Source organism: Daphnia pulicaria, chromosome 8 (genome assembly GCF_021234035.1).
Source record: "Daphnia pulicaria isolate SC F1-1A chromosome 8, SC_F0-13Bv2, whole genome shotgun sequence".
Taxonomy (NCBI): domain Eukaryota; kingdom Metazoa; phylum Arthropoda; class Branchiopoda; order Diplostraca; family Daphniidae; genus Daphnia; species Daphnia pulicaria.
Window position 1 is genome coordinate 7,698,342 of NC_060920.1, and position 23,651 is coordinate 7,721,992.

Sequence of the window (23,651 nt, forward strand, 5' to 3'; positions counted from 1 at the left end):
CATGTTGAGGGAGGGTCCCCCTATGATCTAATGATCCATCGACTGGTAGTGCACACATAAAACTGTCGTCCCTCCCCACCCCCAGGTCCTTAAAAATTGACTTGTAGGAGGAAGGAAAAAGATATAGGACAAAAGAGATTGAAAATCCCATCAAAAATGACGATGACTGCGAAAAAGTCAACTTTCCGCCTCGACTCACTTTTTAGACAAAGTTTGAGAGCCTAGTTAAAGAGAGAAATACGCAAGAGTGATGGGCTCGACTGGCATAGTCAACACCGTGTACTATAGTAGTTTGACTCTGCCATGCTCCTAATAACTTTCATAAATGTGTGGGGGTGCGGGCGCATAGTACTACAACTTTTGTGGAAAATGAGACGCTTTTTTACGATTCCCAGTTTACGTAATTGGCCCCTCAACTCTTTATTAGTACGACCATTTTTCAGTTCAAATTGATTTTAACGGAGAAGAAAGACAAAAAAACGTCTTGGGACCGGGAAGTTTAAATGATGAAGTCATTCAACCCAGTTTAAACCGGAAACAATGCCAAGGGAAATTGATCCCGCCAGCCGGACATGGAAGCAGCTGACAGCAGAGTCAGACGGACGGACGGGCCTAGCATCCGATATCCCTGCGGCGCTAGACATCTTATGTCAGTGTCTCTCTCCTGTGTTATTTACCAAGAAGAGAATTTCCCTTCTCTTGAACGTTCCAACATATAACCCAGCCGCATATGTTCATCTCTTCTCCAGCCTCCTCTCAGCTTACCTCGTCTTCAGTACTCCGAGTCAGAATGCAAACAACGGCAGGAGGGCCTTTTAGTTGGGAGTCGGCCATAAACACCTACACGCATGTCGCCTTGTTAAGAGAAAGAAGAAGAGGAGCTAAAGAGATAAGGGGCGACGACCGGATGGTTTTGTTGTCTACTGTCAAGCTGTAAAGTGAAACCATTTGTTACACATCTTCCGACGACGACGCTATATCGCCTGTTGCTATGAAATCACACACACAATGTAACAACACAACAGAGTGAGACATCTCTCTCTCTCTCGCTCTCTACGTTTGTGTACATTATCGATACAAACACAAGATATACTGCTGCCACTAACAACACAAGGCCCTTTTATTTCTTTCCCAGTGTGCCATTTGTTCGTTCACGGAGTAACGCTAACGCTAACGGTCGATGAACACTCGGTCGAGTCCTGGCTGGCTCTCTGATGGATCGCTATATAGTACACACACACAGAGACTGTGTGTGCGTAGTGGATAGTCACTGCTGGAGTCCGGCCAAATGGTAACATGTGTCACTTCTTTCACAAGACGTCGGGCGCACGCGATCGACTGGGTGGGGTTATAATAGATCAAGAAGAAGAAAGAAAGAAGAAGAAGAAGAGAGAGAAGTTTCCGGTAGGATTGTTCTTGTCTGAACGGACGCCCCAGCCGCATTCAATCCTCTAGCTTCGACTTTTAAAAGAAATAACTTTGTTTTTTCAAGAAAAGGCTTTTCTTTTTCTTTGTAAGTTGCCATTCGCCCGGCTGTAATATACACAGCAGAAGTTGTTACACACAGACCCAAGTGAGGGGAGAATGAAATAGACACGGACGTCAAACGAACGAACGAACATAAGAGGAACAACTATGTAGCAAGGATTCCTCCGCTTCCACAGTCTCAATGTAACGGGCATCGAGTGCAGTTGAGTTCAGTTACACTTTCACGCACTCTAGAGTTTGATAGGCTTAGATTTGTTTCAAAACTTTTCCCCCGCATCTGTGAAACAATATGACGGCAGTTCATCGGTTGGTCGTTCTCGGTTGGGCGTGTAAGTTGCTCCTAATTTATTCGATTCAAACGCATCGCTGGACCGTCCCCGATGATCCCCCGATAAAATAAAAATGGTTGATCGATAAGATTCCTCAACCCCAAATGGGCTTCTCTCTTTGACTTGAAGGTACCGTCCATGGACTCGTGATGCGCGGCTTGGAGGGCCCGTCCCAGTCCGTCACCCGCGGCACGGACATCATTTTACATTGTCGCTACGATCTGGAAGCGGGAGACCGTCTCTATGCCGTCAAGTGGTTCCACGGCACCAGGGAATTTTACCGCTTCCAACCAGAGCTGCAACCTCCATCACGATCTTTCCCCATTGAAGACGTCTACGTCGATGTATAATCTAAATAACCTTTTGGAATTCATCCAACTGGACAAATCAATGTTCCCTCAACTTTAAACCTGTTTTTTTAAATAATAAAAATATTTTTTCTAAATGACAGGTCGAGTCTTCCAATGCAGAGAAACTTGTCATCCGCCATGTTGGTGCGCAACTTTTTTTTTTCGAAAATTTTAGAAAAATTGAGAATTCATGTCAAGTTACAATTTTCCTTATTTTTATTTTTTCATTCTCCTTCGTTGGTTTCTTGTCTGATTCCAAAATGCAAATGAACGGGTTGCGTGATGGATGGCTTTCTCGTGACATCGTCAACATCTCCAAAAAATATATACAACACGATAAAAAAAAAACGCATTTAAATAAAAATCAAATAAAAAAAAAAAAATGGAAAAAAATGCGCAGTCCCCGGGACGTCAGGCGTCTACCGTTGCGAGGTGTCAGCTGAGGAAACCTTCGAAACCGACTACCGGGAGATGAACATCACGATAGAAGGTAAAAAAATAAAAAAAATAACCACAAAAAATTCTAAAAAGATAAATTTGTTCTTCAACTTGTTTCAATCTATCCATCGACAAAATATGTAAATTTGTTCGGCTTTGTTTTCTCCCGTTTTTTCGCATCACCCACTCGATAAAGACGCACCGCTGGGCGATCCAGTCATCTACAACATCCAATCACGATACGCTATTGGCGCTGAATTACGAATTAACTGCACATCGTTCGACTACCGGCCGGCAGCCCGTCTTCATTGGATAATCAACGGGAAAGCGGTAAGAAATAGAATAATCAATCATCGGAAAAAATTTTAATCTGGAAAAGTGGGTCGAGAATGAAATCAGCCGACTGTAGCAGCAGCCAATTAAATTTCCAATAACATCTCGGTCCTTTTTTTTTAATCGATTCCAGAAAGAGGATAATGACCCGGAGGTGACGCATTACCCAACGCGTTGGCGTTCGTCGTCTGTCGAGACGGAATCGGGCGGGGCCAGCAGCGTGAACGGGAGCAGCGCGGTGACGATGGTATTCGAGGCTTCAACGACTGTGGGATTACACATCAAGAGATTGACTCGCGAGCACTTTGGTAGCGGGCAGCAACTGACGGTTGTGTGCACGGCCTCGTCAATCGGCTCGTCTCACCAGCGCTCCAGCAGCGCCGTTAAAGCCGTTCTGGATGATGGAATAAGTAGGAGACAAGAGCAGCAGCAAACAGGGCCGCTCGTCAATCCTTTGAGGCCGTCAACGGCAGTCCCGACTCCTGCGGCTGGCGATAAGCGCCGATCTCCTCAAACCTCGACAGGTCAGTCATTAATTATAACAAGGAAAGCTACATACACACACACACACAACAGTACGAGTACGACGACGCCAGCGACGTCGTCTCTCCCACGGTCTCATCAAGTCCTCCCTCGTCATCATGCTTCAGCCAGACAAAAAGAACTTTTTTTCCTTGGCGTAACAATGGCTATAAAAAGAAGATCCATCCGTCACGACGACGACCTCCTCCCCATACACAAATTCGGGCGAATCATAATAATACTGTGTGTATATACGTAGTAGAGATGAGTCTAGTCGTATATATATCAGAGGCAATAACTTGGAAATAAATAACGAGCCTTGTTTGCCATCCTCCTTTTGGATGCTCTAAGCGAAACAAACAACCGACAAGGGACCTTGTTATCATTTCCCCCCGTTCGACTTTATATATTTCCCTCTTTCTTGACTGCTGCCATATAACTCCCACGGTGGAATCGCTGCTTTCCATCTTTTCTCCTATAGAGCATCAGCCTCACCCTCCCACTTGATTTGCCTATTAAATTGATGTAGTATGTGTATATCTACTAAACCCCACAGGTGGACCCGCTCAACTTTTACCAACGAATCCAATTGCCATCATCTCGGCGACCATGGCGATGCTGGCGGCTTTGTCTCGATGATAACAAGTGTCGCATACAAATACGATGGAATGGAAAGATGGACGGAATGAGCAACTACACCGGAAGAAACGACTGGCCGAAGGGGGGAGGAGGCGGGAAGTGCTGGCGGGTATAGTACCCAGCACTGGATTCAATCTTCATTAGGATGTTCAATCAACCGAGCAAAGGAAAACGTTGGCGCAGTGCAAGACAGAAAAGGAGAAGAAAAAAGGAAGGCGACGATGGGCTGGTGGTGTTGCTCGAGACGTTGATGGATTTGCTTTTGGGCTATACGCTGAATATAGTGTTACTCACAGACGCATGCGACACAAAATAATTAAAGACACTGTGTGTACTTAAACTGGATAGCAGTTAGCACAGAAAACCCTGCTGTACAATAAACCCTACGCTGAACCACTACTCGCTTTTTAATTTATTCCTATTTTATTAATAAAATCGACCCCAAGTAGAACATCCATCTGGCCATTCGTGAACGTCGATTAACATCCGACCATTTTCCCAAGGATAAACGTCTATAAAACACTGGCGGCGGTATCATAAGCCGTTCCATCGGGATCGGTTTTTATACGTACATATCGCATCATCGGATGGGAAATTTTCAAAAGGGTAGCGGTGGTAGAGAAGAAGAACAAGTTTTTTCTTTTCCCCCTGCTGCATATCCCTCCCTCTCTATAAAAAGCAATTAGATCGGCATGTCCGTATATCTACGAGTAGTGTACCACGTACATATATATAGAGAGAGAGCTGTATCTAGTACACTACACCGAGTGCTCAAAAACTGGCAAGGAGAATATAATATTTACATATGAAAAGGGAGATACGAGAGGGGTTTTAACCTCCCCGGGGGGAATCAAGCCCTGTGTACAGTTCCGAGAAGAAAAAAAAATATGCATAAAAAAGTTTTGGTGTGTGGCAGCCGGTAATATCTTTTAATCGAATCAATTTCAATGAGCTTAGTAATAATATCGGTAATTGGAGGGGAGAAAAATAAGAAAAAGTTTCGAACGAAAAAAAAAACGGGAGCCGCTCTCGTTTTCCCGAGAAAGTGAAATAATAAAAGAGTCAACAAACTTTATTGCATAATGAGTTGGGCAACAACAAAACCCTGGCGCTTTGGCGGCAAACATCTTGATTATTTCCATACTGAAATAACCCCAGAAACTTCTTGTTTTTCTTCGTCTAATACTTTGCCTGTCGTCGTTCATTACAAGGAAAAGCCGCTCTCTTTTTAGTTCTTTCACTTGCTACTTTGAATCTTTCTCTCAACAAAAACTCGGCAATTATTTATAAAAGAAATGAAACTTTTTGTATTTTAACAATTGTTCGATTTCGACCTGAAAGGAGCTGAAAAGGAGCGGCATGTCCTTAAAAAAACAAACTTTTATTTTGACAAGTAAAAATAAGTGTTCCGGGAATTCTTTTTTATTTCTCCGGTTCGTAACAAGCAAAAGAGATCGAGCCAATTTGGACAGGCGCAAAAAAAGAAAGAAAAAAGGAGCTATACAACAACAACCGAATAAAAGGAAACATATTTCAGTTGTACGTCTTAATAATGCTGTGGTTGATATGCTTCAAGGGACAGGAGCGAGGAACCAAACCCAGCGGGGTATGGTCTCGTTTCAAATTCAGCTCACTTCTTTATTTATATACTACACATATATATATTTCTCCGTTTTCTTTTTTAGAAAAACATCTGAAATGCTGTGTGTATGTTCATGAAAAAACCTACACTAGTCCCCTTATTTGGAAAATGCCCATTCTCTCAAATCTTCTTTAGACTGGATGTATCAGCAATTTTGTTCGGCATGCCTTGGAGCGAGTTAGATAAAGACAGTACGACCGACAATTCCAGGCATTTATATTGTTTTCAATGCATAAAAATGGAGAGCCTCTGGGATAAGATGGGATAAAACAAAATTCCACTGTCTTCAAAAAGAGCCGGGGATGCCCCTTTGAAGGAAGATGATACTCATCTATATAGGCTCCGAGTCTGTCTGCCTCTCTACATGGTATATTATACGGAGTATATTTTCCCTTTTCTTTTACGATTATGGAAATGATTTTAATCAATCCCCGCCGTAACAATAAAAAAAATAATATAAAAATGAACAAAAAATTGGAGAGATGAACAAGAAAAAAGGCCAATTTGACATTAGTTTTTAAAAAATAAAAAGGAAACTATCTCGGGTTCGCTCGTAAATCATAATTGTAATACAATCTCAAATCAAATAAAAAAATACAAGGGATCTGCTGGCTATTTTTTCCTCGATTTCTCCAGGAAAAGATCGAGAATGTTAGATACTATAACATCCCCATAAAAAGAGCTCGTCCCTTTTTTTTGTTTTGTTTTATAATGAATCCAAATGACTTAATTATTTCCTTGGTGAGATTATACGCGATTTTAGTTGGGGCATAACCCCACCATCAGTGTTTTTAGATGTGTAAAACAATAGGCCAAGGCTTGGGGGGAAAAGAAAGAGAGGCTTGGCGTGATCGGTACAAAGATCGATCGTGTAGGAACAAAAGAAAACGAGCGACCCAAACGAAAAGAGTCAGCAAAAATGTGTCCAAAAAGGAAGAAGAAGAACGACATTGAGAAAATAAGACCAAACACACAGACACACTCACGAAAATCAATGTTTTTCCCTAGCTAGTGTACACCCATCATTTGAAACCCAACAAAAATCCCACCCAAAAAAAGGGAAAAGAAATAATAAAAGTGTTTTTGTATCTCCACTCGAGTAATCTCTCACTCGGTTCCAATAAAGCGCCTTCCATTCTCTCTATAGAGACTCTTTTCACTCTCTCTCTCGAGTTCTCTCAACTCGAAACTAGACAAACGTGGCACAGAGCACTTGAAACGGCCCGTCTCCTCTCACGTTTCTCTGTGATGGACGCATCACCCCTCGACACTCTTCTCACGAAGAGACGACAGTTTTTTTTTTTCCAAAAGACTTTTTTGTGTGTTCGATTGCTTTCAAATCGGAGAGCCCTAGCTCCTCTTCACTATTTTAGACACACTGGAAATCATCGAGGGAAAAACAGCCGGCCTGTTTTGCTTGGCCCCCAAAAAATGGTGAGGCGCGAAAACACATTCGATTTGTTAGACACGCAGCTGTAAACACAGCATGAGACTGGCAGATTGGATCAAATGGTTAGACTACTAAGCTAATCAAGCGAATTAAATTCAGCGCGACTCACTTCAAAATGTCAAACAACTTTTAAATAGAGGCCTGACTGCTGGGGTTTCCCATTATAATTAATAGTTTAGAAACACTCGCGGTCTGAATATTTGATCAAGGAGAATGAAAACACTTTCCCGACTCATTAGCCATCACGTGGGGAGAGAGAACAAAGAGTCCCCCTTGTTAGACAGAGGCTCACGAATCGATTAAAGCGTGAATAACGAATACCCCAGTTGGCTCAGCTTTATAATAGGCAAACGCAACAAAGTTTTGGGAATAAGACATAGAGTAGACTAAACAACACCATCAGCTAATTGAAGTGAGCGGGGATGGAAAAAAAACAACACTTTTTCGTGACTTACCCCAATATCAAGTGTGTGTGTGTGTCGTGGAGTTTTCTAGATGCAATCAGCTGATTGTGTCTGAAATCGGCCAATGGATTTCACAAAAGTTTTTCGCCAAGTTATTGATTAAACAAGTTGTAATGCAGCAGGAAAAGTTTTGAAATCACTTAAGTTTTTTGGGGATGGGGTTTCACTGCAGCAGGTGACGAACTTGGTGTCTTCTTTCAAGGGGAAGGGTCGTGTAGTGAAGGGCACGTGCGATCGAAAAAACCGGGAAACAGCTTGCGGGGCTGTTTTCTTCGTTTAGTTTTAGTTTTCCAAACCCCCACACACTTTTCGAGATATCTAATAAAAGCACCGTGAGAATTGTCATCAAGTTATGCCAGGTGTTGGCGCGATATCACACAAAAGAAGAGCTAAAGTTTAAGTTTTCAAAGTAATTTCCCTGGAGCCACCAACAAACTACATTCCAGCGTGGGCGCCACTGTGCGAGTGACCACATTTTGCATAAATACAAAAGGCGACAACTACCAACTAGTGTGTTTGTCTTTTGTTTTTTTTCTCTCAATTTTCACGACACCGTTGCCATCGATCGCTCACGAACTGTCAATTTTTTAAAAACAGATTTTCTTTTTCTTTTCACTCGTAAAATACAAATATTTATCTAAAATCAGAGAGAAAACGATACATCTTTTAAAAGTATGTCGTGACATTTTTCTTTTACGATCTCTTATCATTTTTATACCTGATGTATTTTTCATTCAACACCACGGCGTGTCCAAACATGTTTGAGTAGCATGACGATTTTACGTCACGATTATTTTCACTAGTTTTCCATTCCAATCATTCCGACAGCCATGATGTTTTTTGTTTTTTTTTCGAAAAACCTAATCCTGCAATACCGATCTGTTTTGTTGGAAAATTGGAGGTTGGAAACCATCCGTTTCTGACGTTGTTGATCCTCCCCCTTGTTTGATGTCACCAACTGGGAAGTGTCATTACAGTACACGCGCCCGCGACCGAACTTGAAAGGCTACAGTGGGTGGATTGGTCCAGCAGTTCGTGAAAACGTGGATGTTGTTTAATTATTTGACTGAAGCACCAATGCACCGCGATGGCAGCTATTAAATAGGGACAGTCTGCGCTTTGATAGAATATTATTGACACACCCACGCACATGACGCCGAGTGTAACAGATTGCATGGAGATTAGCTCTACACACACACAGTTGCAGAGCTTGTTTGGGTGTGTTTATACGAACGTGACCCTATCTTCGTCAGTGAAAAGGAACCGCTCCTGAAACCTACGTAAAAGGAAGAAGATTAGTCATTCGCCGATCGAAAAGCTTGCTCTCTTTCTCTTCAGCAGCCCATCTGTTGCCACAGGGGTTATTCAGTAGATCAGAGGAACTTGGAAAATGTATACGTGCACGTCTACCGTCCAAGTGAGCCGAGTGTGTATGCCAAAACACTTATAAGCGGATTATTGTATTAAACAAACAAACACCTTTGTGTGCACTTCTGTGCACCGCCATGGCACATCTATTCATACACGTCTCCCCCTCTCCAACTGAGAAACACTTCAGCAGCAGCCTGGAACCGTGTGTGTAAAATAATATCCGCATAAAAATTTGTCACCATGAACTTTATACGTACCGTACATCACTAACGAAATAATTTATGGTCTTGGGTTATTCATCATGTCTAAGTGATTTTAGTTCGTAAACTTTGCCCGTTCCATACCGTGAATTAGAAGGGATCTATGAGGAATCTTGGGGTCTAGCTGGCGCCTCCCGAGTGTGCCGTATGCATGCATTAATTTTCGAATGCAAAGTCGCAACGCCGTTCCCGTACCCCTACGTCTCGTGTCGATTATTTACTGCTTCGCTCCTTTTTACCGGATAGCAACGGATGAAATAAATCACAATCCACCTCCATCAAGGCATGAAAACGTATATATGAGTTTCCTTGGCTATATTTCCAAGGAAATCTAATCATTTTCAGATTAAAATCACGCACAGAGCAACAGCTGCTGATAGGTTTAGAGCGCTATCGTCTTTATGATTCTTCCTTTATTGCAGACATCCAATAAGAACCACAGTGCCAAAAGCTGGGGAAAATGATGTTGACGAAATACGTCGAAGGGCGGAGGGGAGATCCAAACACATCAGGCGTTTGATTATTTGTTGTGCATATACAGCAAGCTAGCTTATTCTTTTTTGTCCTTTTGACGGCAAACTGTCGGGGACAATAAAAGGAAAAATCACTAGCTGCCAATGTCATTGCATATCCGGGCTGCGAGCCAAAAACCAAAGGCTTGCTCTATATTTGAACAGCTGGAACAAGCTCGTGGGCTGGGCAAGCAACTGCTTTTCCCCTTTATTTGCAATACACATCGCCCCCGAAATCATTGGGAAATAATGCGATTGTTGATTCAGTTACGGGCTTTATGTGAGGTGAGGCAATATTTGTACCTGGTGGAGGGGGTCGCCGTTCGATGTTTGGTCACCTTTTTCTCCGGTCCCTTACTCCCGGCTTTCTCCATAAAAGGATTGCTGGCGCCCTGACTGTCAAAGATATAAGGTGTTGAAATATAAATTACAAGGGGAAAATCTTTTTCTCGTTTCCATTTATGTGCCGTCTCATAAATTTTTCAAGCGACGTCAAAGAAGATTCGAGGAATCATAGATTGTAAACTTTTCTGGAAGATAAACTTTCTTTTTTGGTATTATAATAGAAAAACAAGACCTTTTATTCCCGTATTTGTACACATCCTGATTTGATGATCCGTTGTACGCGAACAAAATGATTTGTTCACAACCAAGAAAGAACAAAGATTTCGGTCACACGCTCAGGGTAAAAATGTGAAGCTAAAAATAATAAGAGGTTGTGATGATGGCAGCTAGGTTGATCGTCTCCGGCCTATGGTACGGTTGAAGATCTTTTAAAATTTTAAAAATAAATAAAAATAAGTATTAACTAGAAATGAGAAAAAGATCTAAAATATTTGCTGGTACCGTATTGGCAAGTGCGACAACGGGAGAAAAGAGCCTCAAAGGATAGTTTCTACATTCAAATCAATTGAAAATGAATTATTCTTTGTTCACTCGGAAAATGCGCATTCATGTATACTTGGCTTTAGTAGTGGGTTGAGCTTCATTACCACTAATGATGAAAAATGGGAAGAGTACCGAAAAAACACATCCACTACATTTCAAAAAAAAGAAAATTTTATTAAATAAATTAGTTTAAAATTACTTAGTAAATATTAGAAATAGTATACCTGACTAGAGTAGATGAGGGCAAGGAAGTTAAGATTGCTAGTGGCAACCCAAAGCCAAAAAAGTAAGGCCAGTGGTTTTCAATGTGAGTAAGGCGCTTTGGCAATTCCCAACCCTCATTAAACCACCGGTACTCAAATGAGTATAAAGAATAAAGCAGGCACAAATGAAGCATTGACAACAATCCGTTGAACACTGCGATGGGCAGCAGTCCCATAATCATGGCCTAAAATCATATAAAGAATGAGATTAGAATTCAGGCAACAGTGATTTTTCCCATATTACCTGAACCAAAAACAGGGCTTGAATAACCATACTAAAAAGCATATCTGCAATCATTTTGCTGATGCTTGGTAACAGCTGAGGCCTTCCTCTCGAGTATTTGTAAGCAGCATCAGCAATATCCTGAAAAAAGGTTCATGAATCTAAAATTTTTCAATTTTAAACCTACTTAACATACTTGAAACCAAAAGCAATTCACACATTTGCTTAAAACAAACAAAGGAAGAATCCATAAAGTTGAAAAAGTTGCAGATAGCACAGGTGAAGTCCAAGACCAGACCCATTGAGCAGCATTTAGCTGCCCTCCAAAACTGAAGCTGAATGTAAGTAGGGCTTCAATCAAAGGTAAAACTATTCCATTGAAAGCAAATATTGATAAGCAAAACACTCCTCCGTTCAACAGACTGCATTGCAGTGTTCTGTGAAGTATCCGAGGTTCCCTATACAAAACAAAACAAAATTTATTTTAATTCAACTAAATTTTAATAATTCACAATTACTCTTGTTTTTCTTTGGAAGCATCAGATGTGTTTGTATGAGAACGTCTTACGATTTTGCTTTTGTTTTCTCGTTTAAGACTACGTTGTAATTCAATTTCACGATCCAACGTAAATATGAGGATAAATCCTCTAAGACTGTCTAAAATTCCATGTGATACAGCAGTAAGCACATCCTGAAATTTGAGAAAAGCATAAGATCAATCTTGTTAATATAAGAAAACGACTTTGATTACTTTTATATGCTCCGCCATTATGAATTAACTTGTTTTTGTCAATTTTTACCCAGAAGTCACACAATCGTCACCATTATTCTCATTTTATACTAGCAGACGACGTCGAACGTAACCAATAGCAACAGACCTATTTACCACCATTAACCGCCATTAACAAAAACGATGTATTTTTGACATTTGAAATAAATTACACGGCCAAACGCCGAATCATTTTTTAACACCAAATGCAGTAAATGACAGGCTTTCAATCACTTTTTCGTTGCGAAATTCCGCTTTATCAATACGCGACTGAGGACTCCCCTTGTATCTCAACCACTCTTTCCTGAAGAAAACCATCATATTTTGTAATGAGACAGTTATGAGCATTTGTTTAAAAAATATGTTACATCATGTTAACTTGCTCGGGAGTTCCTTCTAAGATTCCTTCAACTGTTCCAGATTCCGTGTTTCGACACCATCCTTTCAGTCCTAGTTTGCTACCTTGATCTCGAGTGCATTTCCGGAAGAAAACACCTGAATCAAAAATATTCATTATGCTGTATTATTTGACCAGAGATCCGTAATCAAGCATACCCTGGACTTTTCCAAAAATTTCAAACTCGACTGAAACTAATGAAATGGGGGATCGAATTTCTGCCATGTGAAATGCTTTGTTTTGCTCCCGAATTTTCACTAGACTACGTCGTTTTCTTAACGACCGCTAGGTGACTGTAAACAAGCCTTGACGACGACGGCGACGGCGGGAAAAAACGAACGCGTGAACTATAAACCAAGATAACGATGTTTATGATTATACTGTGTATCAAGGCAAATTCTGAACACTGATCCGTTCGAATAAATTTGCATTTAATTTTCCTTGATCATCAATGTGAATAAGGCGTTATTTACGTTGTTTTCCCTTTAGAATTTTAGACCCCTCAAGCTTGAGTGGTGTTATTGTTAGATAGCACAGAATCGGAATCGTCGCTCGTGCTGTAGATTTCATTTTATTTCAGCAAATACGCATCCACGAGAGACCGTCCAAACTATAATTAATTAGGGATGTTCCTGCATAGCTTTAAACTACATTTGCTCTCAAGTGTCATCTTTTACTTGAGTGGCGTTTTGCTAATTTACATATCAGGCACTTCGGCAGTCGGATTGAGTTATGTTCATGGTCAGATTTCAACTAATGATGCCCGAAAAGAAGAAAAAGGTAATTATTAAAATACTCACCTTCCACTTTCAATTCAAGTTATTTTGCACGAAATATATGTTGGCTATAAAGAACATTAATCTAAAAATGGTAACATCTGATCTTGGGTCTCGATCAGTTTGCCTCGGTACCAACCGCCGGATGTCGTTCCCGTCAAACCGGTCTGCTCACTATTTAAATTTACGCGACAACTACACAAATTGCACGTACATTGATGGCAATCTAGAACTGACTTGGCTCCAGGAGGAATCCTTGGACCTCACCTTTTTGCAACACATTCGAGAAGTCACCGGTTACGTTCTCATCTCTCACGTCGACGTCCGGCGAGTTGTCTTGCCCGCTTTACAAATCATACGCGGACGGACACCCTTCAAACTTCACGTCCACGACGAAGAATTCGCCCTAGTGGTCACCCTCTCCAAAATGCACAGTTTGGAAATGCCCGCTCTAAGAGGTACGTAATGTACCATTCCAAAATTCGTTTCGACTTTTAATGCAGTTCCTTAATTTTAATTGACTCAATTCGAAATTTATATTTACAGATATTTTGATTGGAAATTGCGGGATGTTCAACAACTACAACTTGTGCCACATGAAAACCATCAACTGGGAGGAGATCATAACGGGTTCGGGATCGAAATTCATTAACGTTTACAATTTTACGGAGCCGGAGCGGGACTGCCCACCATGCCATGATTCGTGTGAGGGCGGTTGTTGGAGCGAAGGCGCCGAAAATTGCCAGAAATTTTCCAAAATCAATTGCAGCTCTGAGTGCAACCAAGGCCGATGTTTCGGACCGAAGTCAAGTGAATGTTGCCATTCGTTTTGCATTGGTGGCTGTACCGGACCCAAACCAAGCGATTGTCTGGTAATAATTACATGAAAATTAATTCAAGTTTTACTTGCCAATTATTGTGCAACTTTATGAATCCTTCCCTTCAACAGGCTTGTCGCAATTTCTCAGACGATGGCGTCTGCAAACAAAGATGCCCTGCAACACAGCGCTACAATCCGGTCACCTACTCGTGGGAGGCGAACCCAGAAGCAAAATATGTGTATGGCTCTAGTTGCGTCAAAACATGTCCCGAAAATTTCCTCAGAGACAACGATACTTGCGTCCGCGTTTGTACACCCAAGAAGAAGGCCGTCGACGGAGAGTGTGTTGTCTGCGACGGACCGTGTCCAAAGACATGCAAGGGCGTTGACATTGTCCACGCTGGAAACATTGAGAGCTTTAGAAACTGTACCGTCATTGAAGGATCCCTAACGATCGTCGATCATTCGTTTGCCGGTTTCCAACAAGTTTATCCGAATTTCACGTTCGGTCCGCGTTACCCGCGAATGCATCCGGATCGACTGGATGTTTTTTCCACCCTTCAGGAAATCACCGGATTTTTCAAAGTTCAGGCATCGCACCCAGATTTCAAAAATTTGTCCGATTTCCGCAGCTTGGAGAAGATTGGCGGCAGTCAATTGACTGACTACTTTTCGTCATTGTTTATATATAAGACTTCGTTGAATTCATTTAATTTGCGCTCCTTAAAAACGATCAATTTCGGAAGTGCCACTGTCCTGGGAAACAAGCAACTCTGCTTCGCCGACAGCATCAACTGGACCAAAATCATGAAGTCGCAGTTACACGGGGCTCTCTCTGAAGATAACAGACCTTGGGAGCAGTGCAAAGGGTCTGGACTCGTATGTAGCACCCAGTGTTCCTCCCTTGACGGCTGCTGGGGTCTTGGACCCGGCGAATGTCTTTCATGCGCCCATTTTCAACTGGACGAAACGTGCATTAAAAGTTGCGACCCTAACTTAAGGTAGGATTTTGTTTCGTTTGGAAAATTAAATTAACACATCGTAATCAAATTCATTATAACGTTTAAATAGGATTTACAGGTCAACCCCTAAACTTTGCAAATATTGCCATCACGAATGCAATTCTTGCACCGGTCCAGGGCCAGGAAATTGCACAGCTTGCAAAAATGCCAAAGATGGACCATACTGTGTCCCATTTTGCCCGATGGGCAAATTTAACGATGGCGGAAAATGTTCTCCGTGTCACGAGAATTGTGTCGACGGTTGTACAGGACCAGAGAACAATATCGGACCAAGCGGTTGCAGCTCTTGCGATAAAGCTATTATTAAAAGCGACGGCGAAGTGGTTAGTCTGATGGATGATAAAATGTTGCTCAACACAAAAGGCTGATTTTTATTCGCATTAGGAACGTTGCTTGGAAAAGACGGGAACATGTCCGGATGGATACTACAACGATTGGGTTAAGCTGCAGGAGCAAGGTCCACTGAAAGCGCTGATAGGCGCCGCTATCTGTCGCAAATGTCACTCGCGATGCAAAAAGTGCAACGGTTATGGCTTTCACGAAATGGTAAGTTGAATAAAGACCAGCGAATCTGGATATAATTCAATCTAGAATATTTTCCAGTTTTAATGAATGATTTTTCATAAACAAAATCAGGTGTGTCACGAATGCGCAAAGTACAAGCACGGCGAAGTTTGTGAAGAGGAATGCCCACAAGATTATTATGCCGACGGGGAGAGCCGCACATGTTCAAGATGCGCCAATGAATGTCAGGGTTGCACGGGACCAAGTGCTCACCAGTGTCTGAGTTGCCGAAATGTCAGCACTGCGCTACAGTTCAACTGCATCGCAAGTCAATCCCATCGGCTCAGCTTTCAGCGCTTGATTTTACTCCCTTTTCTGATATTTTTGTGGTTTTTTAAATAAAAAAGAACAATTTGGCATAAACTTAAAGAACGAATGAAATTAAGCATAAATTCTGTCTAAATTTAATTTAGTCCCCACTAGTTGGATGTAGATTTTCAAATCAAAATCCAACTTCTGTGTGGCGGTGATAGGATACAGCGGCTGAGGTTATCTGTACGATACGTTTGCTCTTCGATTTTTCAACTAATGCGAAATTCTACAAGGCAAAGTCTGCTATAATAATTTTCCGAAGCTTGCACTTCAGTTTGCATCAAAACGATGTCGAAATAGATCAAGATATGAAAATTCTGGAAAAAACCAAGTACATGACATGTTCTCATATGTCTTTGATGAACCGAGTTTTTAGTTTTTTACCGCGTATTTGACAACCGAAATATGAGAATACCGAATCTTGATTCTGGACCCCCCACAAGCCGAGCGTGTTATAGGTTAGTTTTGTTTATTTGAGGAAATAGACCACAAGTCTAGAAAAGTCAATCCTGATGTAAACACCGTCAAAAGAAAAGTTTGTAAATGTTGTGATGGAAGAACCCAGTCGGCATCTTTGAAACGTGGGTTACTGCGCATTTAACGGCATTTTCATCAGCAATTTTCAGACAAGATTTATACAGAATAAGGAACCCCACTGAACCGTTACTACAGGCTTACAGTATATAAATACTGAAATCGACAGTAGGATTACACAGACGACTTTTAGGAAGCAACTAGACATCTTACTTCTTTTTAGAGCTTAATTCAGTTTCACATTCATTTTGGCTGCAACATTTAACAATGAGATTAATTTTTCTAGGCTTGCTAGCCCTTTGTTGCATCTCGTCTGCTTTGACGACCACCAGTGAAGGTAAGAACGAAATTAATTACTATTTACTAGCTATTACAAATTAAATCTCAAACCTGAAGTTTCGCCCAACTTAAAATATTATCGACTATGTTATTTAGGTAACAGTACAGAGGATAGTTTAGCAGATGGATCAACTAAGGAGGTAAAGGTGTGCATCGTATGCGTGACGGCTGACCAAAGCGAAGAAGAAGAAGAAGCAAATCCATCCGAAGCGAATGCCCATCACGAAACTTCACACTCGGAGAGAAAACAAAAGTGGAGGAAAAAATGGCTACTCAGACGAGAAAAGAATCGTTTTATGGATCATCACCATCATCATCCCCACCAAGAGCAGAAATGGAATAAAAAAGGTAAAAATTTGTCCAAACAGTTCTCAAGAGATTTAGAAAAAAACAAGTTTAATAGCGTTCACTTCGTGCTCTTTAAATAATTAGTTAGGCGATTCCATGAACGTAAAAACCGCTGGAATGAAAAGAAGAAGTTCTTAAAGAAAATTCAGTACGCAGAGCGTTCATCTCATACCGACAATTTGAATACCGCCATGGACAAGATGCTCGAGCATTTCACAGGAACGTTGAGCAACGGGAATTCGACATTCACTTTAAGACTGGAGTAAGTTTAATAAGCCTCAGAATTATATGGATTGTCGGTAAATTTAAATATAATTCCGCCCTTTTAGTAAACCTCACGTGGACATGAAAATTGTACCCTGGACGTTCGTTGAACTCGAAAAAACCAATACATCAAACGCTTCAAGAAATCCAACAGCCGAAGCGGAAACTGCCGATTCCGATGTGGAAGATAACGAAGATGACACGAATGCAGAGGAGGACTCTAAACAAGGACCTGCCAATACTGAAGATGAATCGCAAACATCAGCCGAGGCAAACACTGTGAAAGAGGACACTAATAAGGCCACAGAGGACGATAACGATGACGATGACGACGATGATGACGAAGAGGCAATCACCGAAACTTCCGCCAATGTTACTTGTCAAACAAACAATAGCACCAAGCGATATTACCTTACTTCAAAGCCTGTTCCCGTTGTGCTATCGAACGGTGCTGTCGAGTATAACCTAAAATTACTCAGCGAAGAGGAAATCAAGTGCAGAAATGGGTCCACTACGGAACAGTCTACTGAACTGTAAGTATTAATTGGCACAATCGGAAAGATCAAAATGTATTCATTGGCTATTTTTGTATTTAGTGAGGATGAAGGCAAAGAGCCAAAGATGAGCAAAAGGCGTCAGCGAGCATACGCGAAACGTTATTCACGAAGATCGTTTACCAGAGTGGAAGGCGCTGAATTGATAGAAAGAAACGGCGATGTCATGATCGGTTCACGAGAGAACTCCAGTATCCATGTCGTCGATGTTCAATTGAAAATTGGACCCATCACTTTTATTATGAACAAAAAAGTTGCCTATCCATTTAGAAAATCTCGTGTAGCTTTTCCCGCTCTGATGGCTCGTCTTCGTTTAAAGGTATAAGGACAAGATTCAAATCAATTGACTGTTAAATATTAACGTTATTTTTCTTTCGCATTTAGATTTCGGAAGGACAATTGATGTCAGCGAGATTCAAGCCCAAAAAGATCCAACCAAGTGAAGCAATTGTCACTCTCCAATTAAAGGAAAATGAAGCGCTAATTAGCACTGAGCAAGTGATTGCCAAACTTGTGGGTTACCTGAGCCAGGAGACAACTAGCGCTTGGAATTCGGGCTACCTTCTGCGCCGACTCAAGGGCAAATTCAAGCAACTTTACATTGGAAAAACAGTTCATAAAAAAATTGAGTTCAACAACGAAGACGCGCGGAAACTTGTCGAGCTCTTGACAGCCCATTCGCTTAGCTCCATTTCTGACCAGCAACAACCTTCAGCAGAGCATCCGACTACATATGCACCAGTACTAAATGAACTTGAGGAGGTTGAAGTATTGCCGTCCTTCACTACATCAAGGCCCATTACCCAATAAAACCGGAATTTTTCCATCGCTAAAACCCAAGGTGTTGTTAGTGCCCTTTTTAGCCTACTGTAGATATTTCGTTTTCAGCACGGGTATCTGTTATCTGGATCTTTAATTGAATCTGAAATACATATACTGCTATTTACACAAATAAAAAAAAAACAAAAAATTCTTAAATTGCCAAACCGCTTCAAGCTAGTAATCGGAGTAGGTTATGTAAGCTTTGTATAAAGCGTTACACAATTTCTAACAAGATTTCAAATAACGGATCCCCCGGGGACCCTATTTGCACGATGCATTAACAAATGTAGTAACCAATTCACAACAAACTGAATTCAAGGACGAATTGCAATTTCAACTTACGTGACCAACACTGTCTATGTGATTTCAATTCACGTGATCACTTCGTGATTTGAAATTCTTGAAATTACATGAAAGCCACCTTCTGGGGAATAATAAAAGTACTATCAAGATACAACCTTGGATCGTCTGCCCTTTAGTGCCGGTTCGTCCTCTATGAACTACAGGAGGACCTGACGTTCATCACGAACAACAAACAATTCCCAGCACATAAAATCCACATAACAACAAGCCGAACGAACAAGTTGCCGTGAACTCATCACAACAGCACAATGCAGAGTATTTTTCGAAATGTACGCCATTGCACCACTTTTTCGAAAAATCGGGCGAATCTATTGGAAGCAACTCTTATTCCATCGTCTACCTCAACTATAAATAGAAAATATTCTGCTCAAGGGTAATACAAATTTTATAGAGGTTATGTAATGCAAGATGGTGCCATTTTGCTTTACATTTTTACAACAAATAATTTGATGCTTTAATTTTTTTAATCAAGAACGGAGCCTGAATATGACATTGTTATTGTTGGTGGAGGAATTGTTGGGATGGCAACGGCCAGGGAGATGATCATGAGACACCCTAACATGAAATTTGCAGTTGTTGAAAAAGAAAACTGTTTAGGTAACTAGTAGTATCCTGTTGTTGTAGTTCACTTTTTAATGAAAATTTTGCAGTGTAATTTGATGCTACAAGAGTGTTATGTTAAGAAGAGAAAAATATTTCACAAATGACAGCAGATCGTTCTGCCTAATTTCAGCTGCTCATCAGAGTGGACACAACAGTGGAGTTGTTCATGGTGGGATTTACTACAAGCCTGGATCACTGAAGGCTAAACTTTGTGTTGAAGGACTCCACCTCTCATACAAGTACTTTGATGAGAAAGGGATTCCCTACAAAAAATGTGGAAAACTTATTGTTGCTGTTGAAAAACAAGAGCTGCCAAGATTGGAAGATCTCTACAACAGGGGGATTCAAAACGGTGTCCCAGATATTCAAATGATTGATGGAGCCAAAATCAAAGAAATTGAACCATACTGTCAGGTATGGAAAAAGTCTGATTTTTCAATTGTCCTAGCAAACTCAATTCATTTTGTATGCAATCACTTCATTTAAGGGTCTTAAAGCAGTGTGGTCGCCTCATACAGGTATTGTAGATTGGGGATTAGTCACCCAGTATTACGGCGAGGACTTTAAAGCCTTAGGAGGTGACATTCACTTAAATTTTGAAGTGAAAGATTTCAAAGTTTCCGAAGAAAGTAAAGTAAAGGCCCTCGCGAGCAATAAAAAAGGAGTGCAGGTCACGGCAAGCAATGGGGTAAATTAATCAAGAAACGATTTCAACAGTAAATTTTCGCTGTAGTCATTAATTGTTTCTATCAATTTCCCTTTAAAAATAGCAATCTGTTCGATGCAAATACGTTTTGACCTGCGGTGGCCTTCAATCGGATCGTCTGGCTGAACTCTCAGGCTGTTCTAGAGAACCACGAATTGTTCCTTTCCGTGGCGAATACCTTCTGCTTAATCCCAAGAAAACACATTTAGTGAAAGGCAATATTTACCCGGTAAGCAATTTAAAAAAAACACAGACAAATGTGAAGTCTCAAAATAAATTGAATTTGATCTTTAGGTTCCCGATCCTCGTTTCCCATTCCTTGGCGTCCACTTTACTCCAAGAATGGACGGTTCTGTTTGGCTGGGCCCAAACGCAGTTTTAGCTCTGAAGCGCGAAGGATATAGGTATTATGCCCTTGTGCCAAATTCAAAGAATCACACCAAAACATTTCAATGAAATTACTTTCAGTTGGGGAGACATCAACCTGCGAGATCTCTTTGATTCTTTGCGCTATCGCGGATTCCAGAAGTTGGCAGTCAAGCACGTCGCATTCGGTCTCCAAGAAATAGTACGATCTGCTTTTATTAGTTTGTCCCTCAAAGAACTGCAAAAGTACATACCGGAGGTGCAGTCTTCCGACATCTCCAGGTACTAAGATTTACCCTTTTATTGTTTTCCAGACAATAAAAATTCCCCAAATTGTTTACACACGATATATATTTTCTTGATTTCGCAGAGGACCAGCTGGGGTCCGTGCTCAAGCCCTTGATGCCGATGGAAGTCTGGTGGAGGATTTCGTTTTCGACTACGGAATGGGCGAAATCGGTCGTAACGTAATTCACTGTCGAAACACCCCTTCACCTGGTGCCACGAGTTCGCTCGCCATCGCCAAAATGATCGCCGATAAAGCCGAAAAGGACTTTCTCCTGAAATGATCCACCTTCTAGAATATTGTTACTTCCCCTCCCCCTCCCCATTCCCCGATTTATGAATAGTCGCTTCTTGTTGATAGAGCTATTACAGTTGACGTTATCCCCTTATACTTTCCTACTTCTTGTGCAGCGATCTTGATTGGATGGCGGTGAAGTGAAAACGGATGCTATCCCATGTTGTCCTGGAAACTCTGAGTAAGTAGACCGCGCCTTTTAAAAAAAATGATCCACGGGATCGATTGGGAGCGGTTTACAGTCTAAACAGCTTTCAACTGCCGTTGCTACTCTCGTCGTCTTACCGAAACTTTTTTATTTCGGGTTATAATTGATTCTGAACTTGCAGCTCGAACACGCTTTTATCTCCACCCTCACAGCCGTCATCCAATGAAGCAAAACACATCGTCTTCATCCACACCTACACAAGGCGTTGCTTATAGACGGAGGCATTTCAACAGTCCTACAGCTTCCCAAACAACAACAGCCAAAAAAGAAAATAGGGATTTATGAAATGGTGTTTTTGATTGCTAAAGGTTATTTTTCTTTTCGTTCTTTCCTCATCTCAATCTCATCTTCAAAGGAGATTCTCCCTACTCTCTCTCTTTCGCTCTTTTAACTTTTCATTCCAAAAAAAGTCTTCCAACTATCAAAGCGGGAGATGAAAGGACCCGGAAAATGTAAAAAAAAAAAATAGATAGGGATCGTTAGATTTTTTATTTCGAGACCAACGTCTTTCGAAATCCGGATGAATAAATAATAAATAAATAAATAACACACACACTTTTTATTTCCTTTTTCTCAAACCCTCGTTCCGTGTAACCCTCTGGGGTTGTATCAGCTTAGGGCTTCTTTTTTTATTATTTTTTCGGAGTTTTAATGCGACAGTTTCTCGTTCCGATGTCCAACATACGGTTTAGTTATCTTTTTACGGTAGCTGCTGGTTGCGATGGATGTGCACTGGAAGGCTCATCACATTTTTGTCTAATTTGTTTGTACGGTTCTTTCGAGACCGCACAGCGTGATTCTCTGGACCGTGTCTAGCCTTACATGTGGCACAACACGCACAGACGCAATCGTTCACAGCTTTCAGCTGGATATTTAAATCTTACAAATGAAACAGACATGGGAGGGGGGGACCACGGGCTGTGTGATCAGCGGGTGGGAGAGGCCATATTGATCTGACATTTCCCTCATAGCACATGCACGCTGCTCTGTGTCCCTCCCCATCAGAGAGAAAATGGCTAGAGCTGAGCGGCGCTGTGCGGCCCGTAAATAACAGACTGGCCGCCCCGACTGATTATTTGACGATATACACACCCCTAAGCTTATTTTTTGGGTTACATTTACATGCATTGAATATGAGGAGGGAAGGAGAAGAAGACGATGGGAGAAGACGATGGGAAAAGAATGAATAAGTTGGACGAGAAGATGGAGGGCTGTTTTGTGACCGTCTGACAGCGCCCTATTAGTTGGTCGGCTGAATTGTGCAGTGTCACACTCAAAGGCCATCAAAGAGAAACGTTCACAAACACGAATAAAACGCTAGCGACGATACACGCGCATCACATTTCCCATCATCGGTAGTATAAAATATACACAACCAAGCGATATTATATGTACACGTCCAGGGGAATAGAAGAAGAAGAAGCCTGAATCTTGTGTGAGAAGCCTTACGCAATATCGCATTTATTTACACCCAGAAGCGAACCAAACACAATTTTCTTCTTCTTGTGTTGAGGGGGGTACCTATTACACCCGGTAGTAATGTATAAAGGACTCAGATCTACGCATCATTTCTCACTGGTGGTGAATGAGAAAAGAAAAGAAAAAAGGAGGGAAAAACGAACTATTCTTCTACACTTGGTGGCCGTGATTTCTTTTCGTTGTTGAGTTAGTTGTGCCCTCCTTATTTTCGTCCCTCGCTGGAAATGGAATGAGACAGACGAAAGAAATATATAACCCTCAAAGAAAAAAAATAGAGGGTAGAAAGAAGAAGAAGAAGAAGAAAAGAGAGGAGGGTTGCTTGGGTAAGTAATCATCCCGGAGCCAGTGGGCGGTCGTCTGCCGTACGTGGCGCCCGCGCCGGATATACGCGCACCAGCTCCGTGGTGAACCCAATATAGTGCGCGTTAAAATTTGGAAGAAAAATAACAACACACAACGAAAAATGTTGTGTGTATCCTATTCTTTAATTTCTTCTTCATTTTTTCCCCCCTGCTCAGAAGTCTGTATTTTTCCACGCCCTTGTACTATAGTACCCCCCCTGCTAACCGCTATATATACGTAACCAATCTTAGTCAACCCTTTTTGTCTTCGGGGTGGAAACTTCTTTTGATGTACACACACACAGCAATGGA

General features: G+C 41.4%; 7 protein-coding genes across 11 annotated transcripts in view; 4 read left to right on the top strand and 3 right to left on the bottom strand.

Annotated features, from left to right (window-relative positions):
• LOC124312630 overlaps positions 1-8,142 on the bottom strand; it is a 53,775-nt gene extending 45,633 nt beyond the window's left edge. For both annotated transcript variants that reach the window (XM_046777114.1, XM_046777110.1), the window contains exon 1: positions 7,647-8,142. The gene's annotated coding sequence lies outside the window, so the exon portion shown is untranslated. The remainder of the gene's footprint in view (positions 1-7,646) is intronic.
• LOC124312631 lies at positions 1,615-4,531 on the top strand. Its single transcript, XM_046777116.1, has 7 exons — positions 1,615-1,817; positions 1,947-2,161; positions 2,269-2,311; positions 2,568-2,657; positions 2,802-2,935; positions 3,072-3,462; positions 4,017-4,531. Exons 1-7 carry the CDS (start codon positions 1,778-1,780, stop codon positions 4,097-4,099), a joined length of 996 nt encoding a protein of 331 aa, XP_046633072.1. The 5' UTR covers positions 1,615-1,777; the 3' UTR covers positions 4,100-4,531.
• A 2,218-nt stretch (positions 8,143-10,360) lies between the features above and the next one.
• LOC124311796 (etoposide-induced protein 2.4 homolog) lies at positions 10,361-12,069 on the bottom strand. The gene is made up of 8 exons (XM_046776141.1): positions 11,924-12,069; positions 11,691-11,863; positions 11,369-11,630; positions 11,194-11,313; positions 10,911-11,134; positions 10,760-10,834; positions 10,645-10,693; positions 10,361-10,568 (listed from the first exon to the last, which is right to left on the bottom strand). The coding sequence occupies exons 1-8, from the start codon at positions 11,939-11,941 to the stop codon at positions 10,530-10,532; spliced, it is 960 nt and encodes a 319-aa protein (XP_046632097.1). The 5' UTR covers positions 11,942-12,069; the 3' UTR covers positions 10,361-10,529.
• On the bottom strand, positions 12,070-19,051 carry LOC124311797 (acylphosphatase-1-like). Of its 2 annotated transcripts, XM_046776144.1 has the most exons (4): positions 19,036-19,051; positions 12,497-12,685; positions 12,325-12,436; positions 12,070-12,245 (listed from the first exon to the last, which is right to left on the bottom strand). In XM_046776144.1, exons 2-4 carry the CDS (start codon positions 12,561-12,563, stop codon positions 12,131-12,133), a joined length of 294 nt encoding a protein of 97 aa, XP_046632100.1. In that variant the 5' UTR covers positions 12,564-12,685; positions 19,036-19,051; the 3' UTR covers positions 12,070-12,130. The 2 variants fall into 2 exon arrangements, with proteins under 2 accessions (XP_046632100.1, XP_046632098.1); XM_046776142.1 differs by lacking the exon at positions 19,036-19,051 and having other exon boundaries at positions 12,310-12,436; positions 12,497-12,684.
• Positions 12,785-15,896, top strand: LOC124311792 (epidermal growth factor receptor-like). 2 transcript variants are annotated; one of them, XM_046776137.1, is made up of 8 exons: positions 13,074-13,118; positions 13,237-13,279; positions 13,345-13,572; positions 13,661-13,986; positions 14,064-14,935; positions 15,006-15,279; positions 15,341-15,502; positions 15,593-15,896. In XM_046776137.1, exons 1-8 carry the CDS (start codon positions 13,077-13,079, stop codon positions 15,860-15,862), a joined length of 2,217 nt encoding a protein of 738 aa, XP_046632093.1. In that variant the 5' UTR covers positions 13,074-13,076; the 3' UTR covers positions 15,863-15,896. The 2 variants fall into 2 exon arrangements, with proteins under 2 accessions (XP_046632092.1, XP_046632093.1); XM_046776136.1 differs by having other exon boundaries at positions 12,785-13,118; positions 13,237-13,572.
• Positions 16,526-18,817, top strand: LOC124311793. The gene is made up of 6 exons (XM_046776138.1): positions 16,526-16,703; positions 16,802-17,053; positions 17,138-17,315; positions 17,383-17,850; positions 17,914-18,190; positions 18,256-18,817. Exons 1-6 carry the CDS (start codon positions 16,634-16,636, stop codon positions 18,679-18,681), a joined length of 1,671 nt encoding a protein of 556 aa, XP_046632094.1. The 5' UTR covers positions 16,526-16,633; the 3' UTR covers positions 18,682-18,817.
• Positions 18,955-21,779, top strand: LOC124311794 (L-2-hydroxyglutarate dehydrogenase, mitochondrial-like). 2 transcript variants are annotated; one of them, XM_046776139.1, is made up of 8 exons: positions 18,955-19,429; positions 19,529-19,653; positions 19,790-20,073; positions 20,147-20,347; positions 20,430-20,594; positions 20,660-20,769; positions 20,834-21,013; positions 21,102-21,779. In XM_046776139.1, exons 1-8 carry the CDS (start codon positions 19,305-19,307, stop codon positions 21,298-21,300), a joined length of 1,389 nt encoding a protein of 462 aa, XP_046632095.1. In that variant the 5' UTR covers positions 18,955-19,304; the 3' UTR covers positions 21,301-21,779. The 2 variants fall into 2 exon arrangements, with proteins under 2 accessions (XP_046632095.1, XP_046632096.1); XM_046776140.1 differs by lacking the exon at positions 18,955-19,429 and having other exon boundaries at positions 19,528-19,653; positions 19,707-20,073.
• The last annotated feature ends 1,872 nt before the right edge of the window (positions 21,780-23,651 follow it).

Excerpts from the sequence above, each read along its gene's own strand:
- LOC124311793 (XM_046776138.1), top strand. The coding sequence starts at position 16,634 with ATGAGATTAATTTTTCTAGGCTTGCTAGCCCTTTGTTGCATCTCGTCT. Across the intron at positions 16,704-16,801 it reads TTTGACGACCACCAGTGAAG|GTAACAGTACAGAGGATAGT; the intron begins GTAAGAACGAAA and ends TATGTTATTTAG. Across the intron at positions 17,054-17,137 it reads GCAGAAATGGAATAAAAAAG|TTAGGCGATTCCATGAACGT; the intron begins GTAAAAATTTGT and ends TTAAATAATTAG.
- LOC124312631 (XM_046777116.1), top strand. The coding sequence starts at position 1,778 with ATGACGGCAGTTCATCGGTTGGTCGTTCTCGGTTGGGCGT. Across the intron at positions 2,936-3,071 it reads GGATAATCAACGGGAAAGCG|AAAGAGGATAATGACCCGGA; the intron begins GTAAGAAATAGA and ends AATCGATTCCAG. Across the intron at positions 3,463-4,016 it reads ATCTCCTCAAACCTCGACAG|GTGGACCCGCTCAACTTTTA; the intron begins GTCAGTCATTAA and ends TAAACCCCACAG.
- LOC124311794 (XM_046776139.1), top strand. The coding sequence starts at position 19,305 with ATGCAGAGTATTTTTCGAAATGTACGCCATTGCACCACTTTTTCGAAA. Across the intron at positions 20,074-20,146 it reads AAATTGAACCATACTGTCAG|GGTCTTAAAGCAGTGTGGTC; the intron begins GTATGGAAAAAG and ends ACTTCATTTAAG. Across the intron at positions 20,348-20,429 it reads AGGTCACGGCAAGCAATGGG|CAATCTGTTCGATGCAAATA; the intron begins GTAAATTAATCA and ends CTTTAAAAATAG.
- LOC124311796 (XM_046776141.1), bottom strand. Across the intron at positions 10,694-10,759 it reads CAACCCACTACTAAAGCCAA|AAACTATCCTTTGAGGCTCT; the intron begins GTATACATGAAT and ends ATTTGAATGTAG. Across the intron at positions 10,569-10,644 it reads TTGTCGCACTTGCCAATACG|ATCTTCAACCGTACCATAGG; the intron begins GTACCAGCAAAT and ends AAATTTTAAAAG.
- LOC124311792 (XM_046776136.1), top strand. The coding sequence starts at position 12,965 with ATGTTCCTGCATAGCTTTAAACTACATTTGCTCTCAAGTGTCATCTTT. Across the intron at positions 13,987-14,063 it reads CCAAACCAAGCGATTGTCTG|GCTTGTCGCAATTTCTCAGA; the intron begins GTAATAATTACA and ends TCCCTTCAACAG. Across the intron at positions 14,936-15,005 it reads AGTTGCGACCCTAACTTAAG|GATTTACAGGTCAACCCCTA; the intron begins GTAGGATTTTGT and ends ACGTTTAAATAG.
- LOC124311797 (XM_046776142.1), bottom strand. The coding sequence starts at position 12,563 with ATGGCAGAAATTCGATCCCCCATTTCATTAGTTTCAGTCGAGTTTGAA. Across the intron at positions 12,437-12,496 it reads AATTTTTGGAAAAGTCCAGG|GTGTTTTCTTCCGGAAATGC; the intron begins GTATGCTTGATT and ends TTTTTGATTCAG. Across the intron at positions 12,246-12,309 it reads CCCGAGCAAGTTAACATGAT|GAAAGAGTGGTTGAGATACA; the intron begins GTAACATATTTT and ends GGTTTTCTTCAG.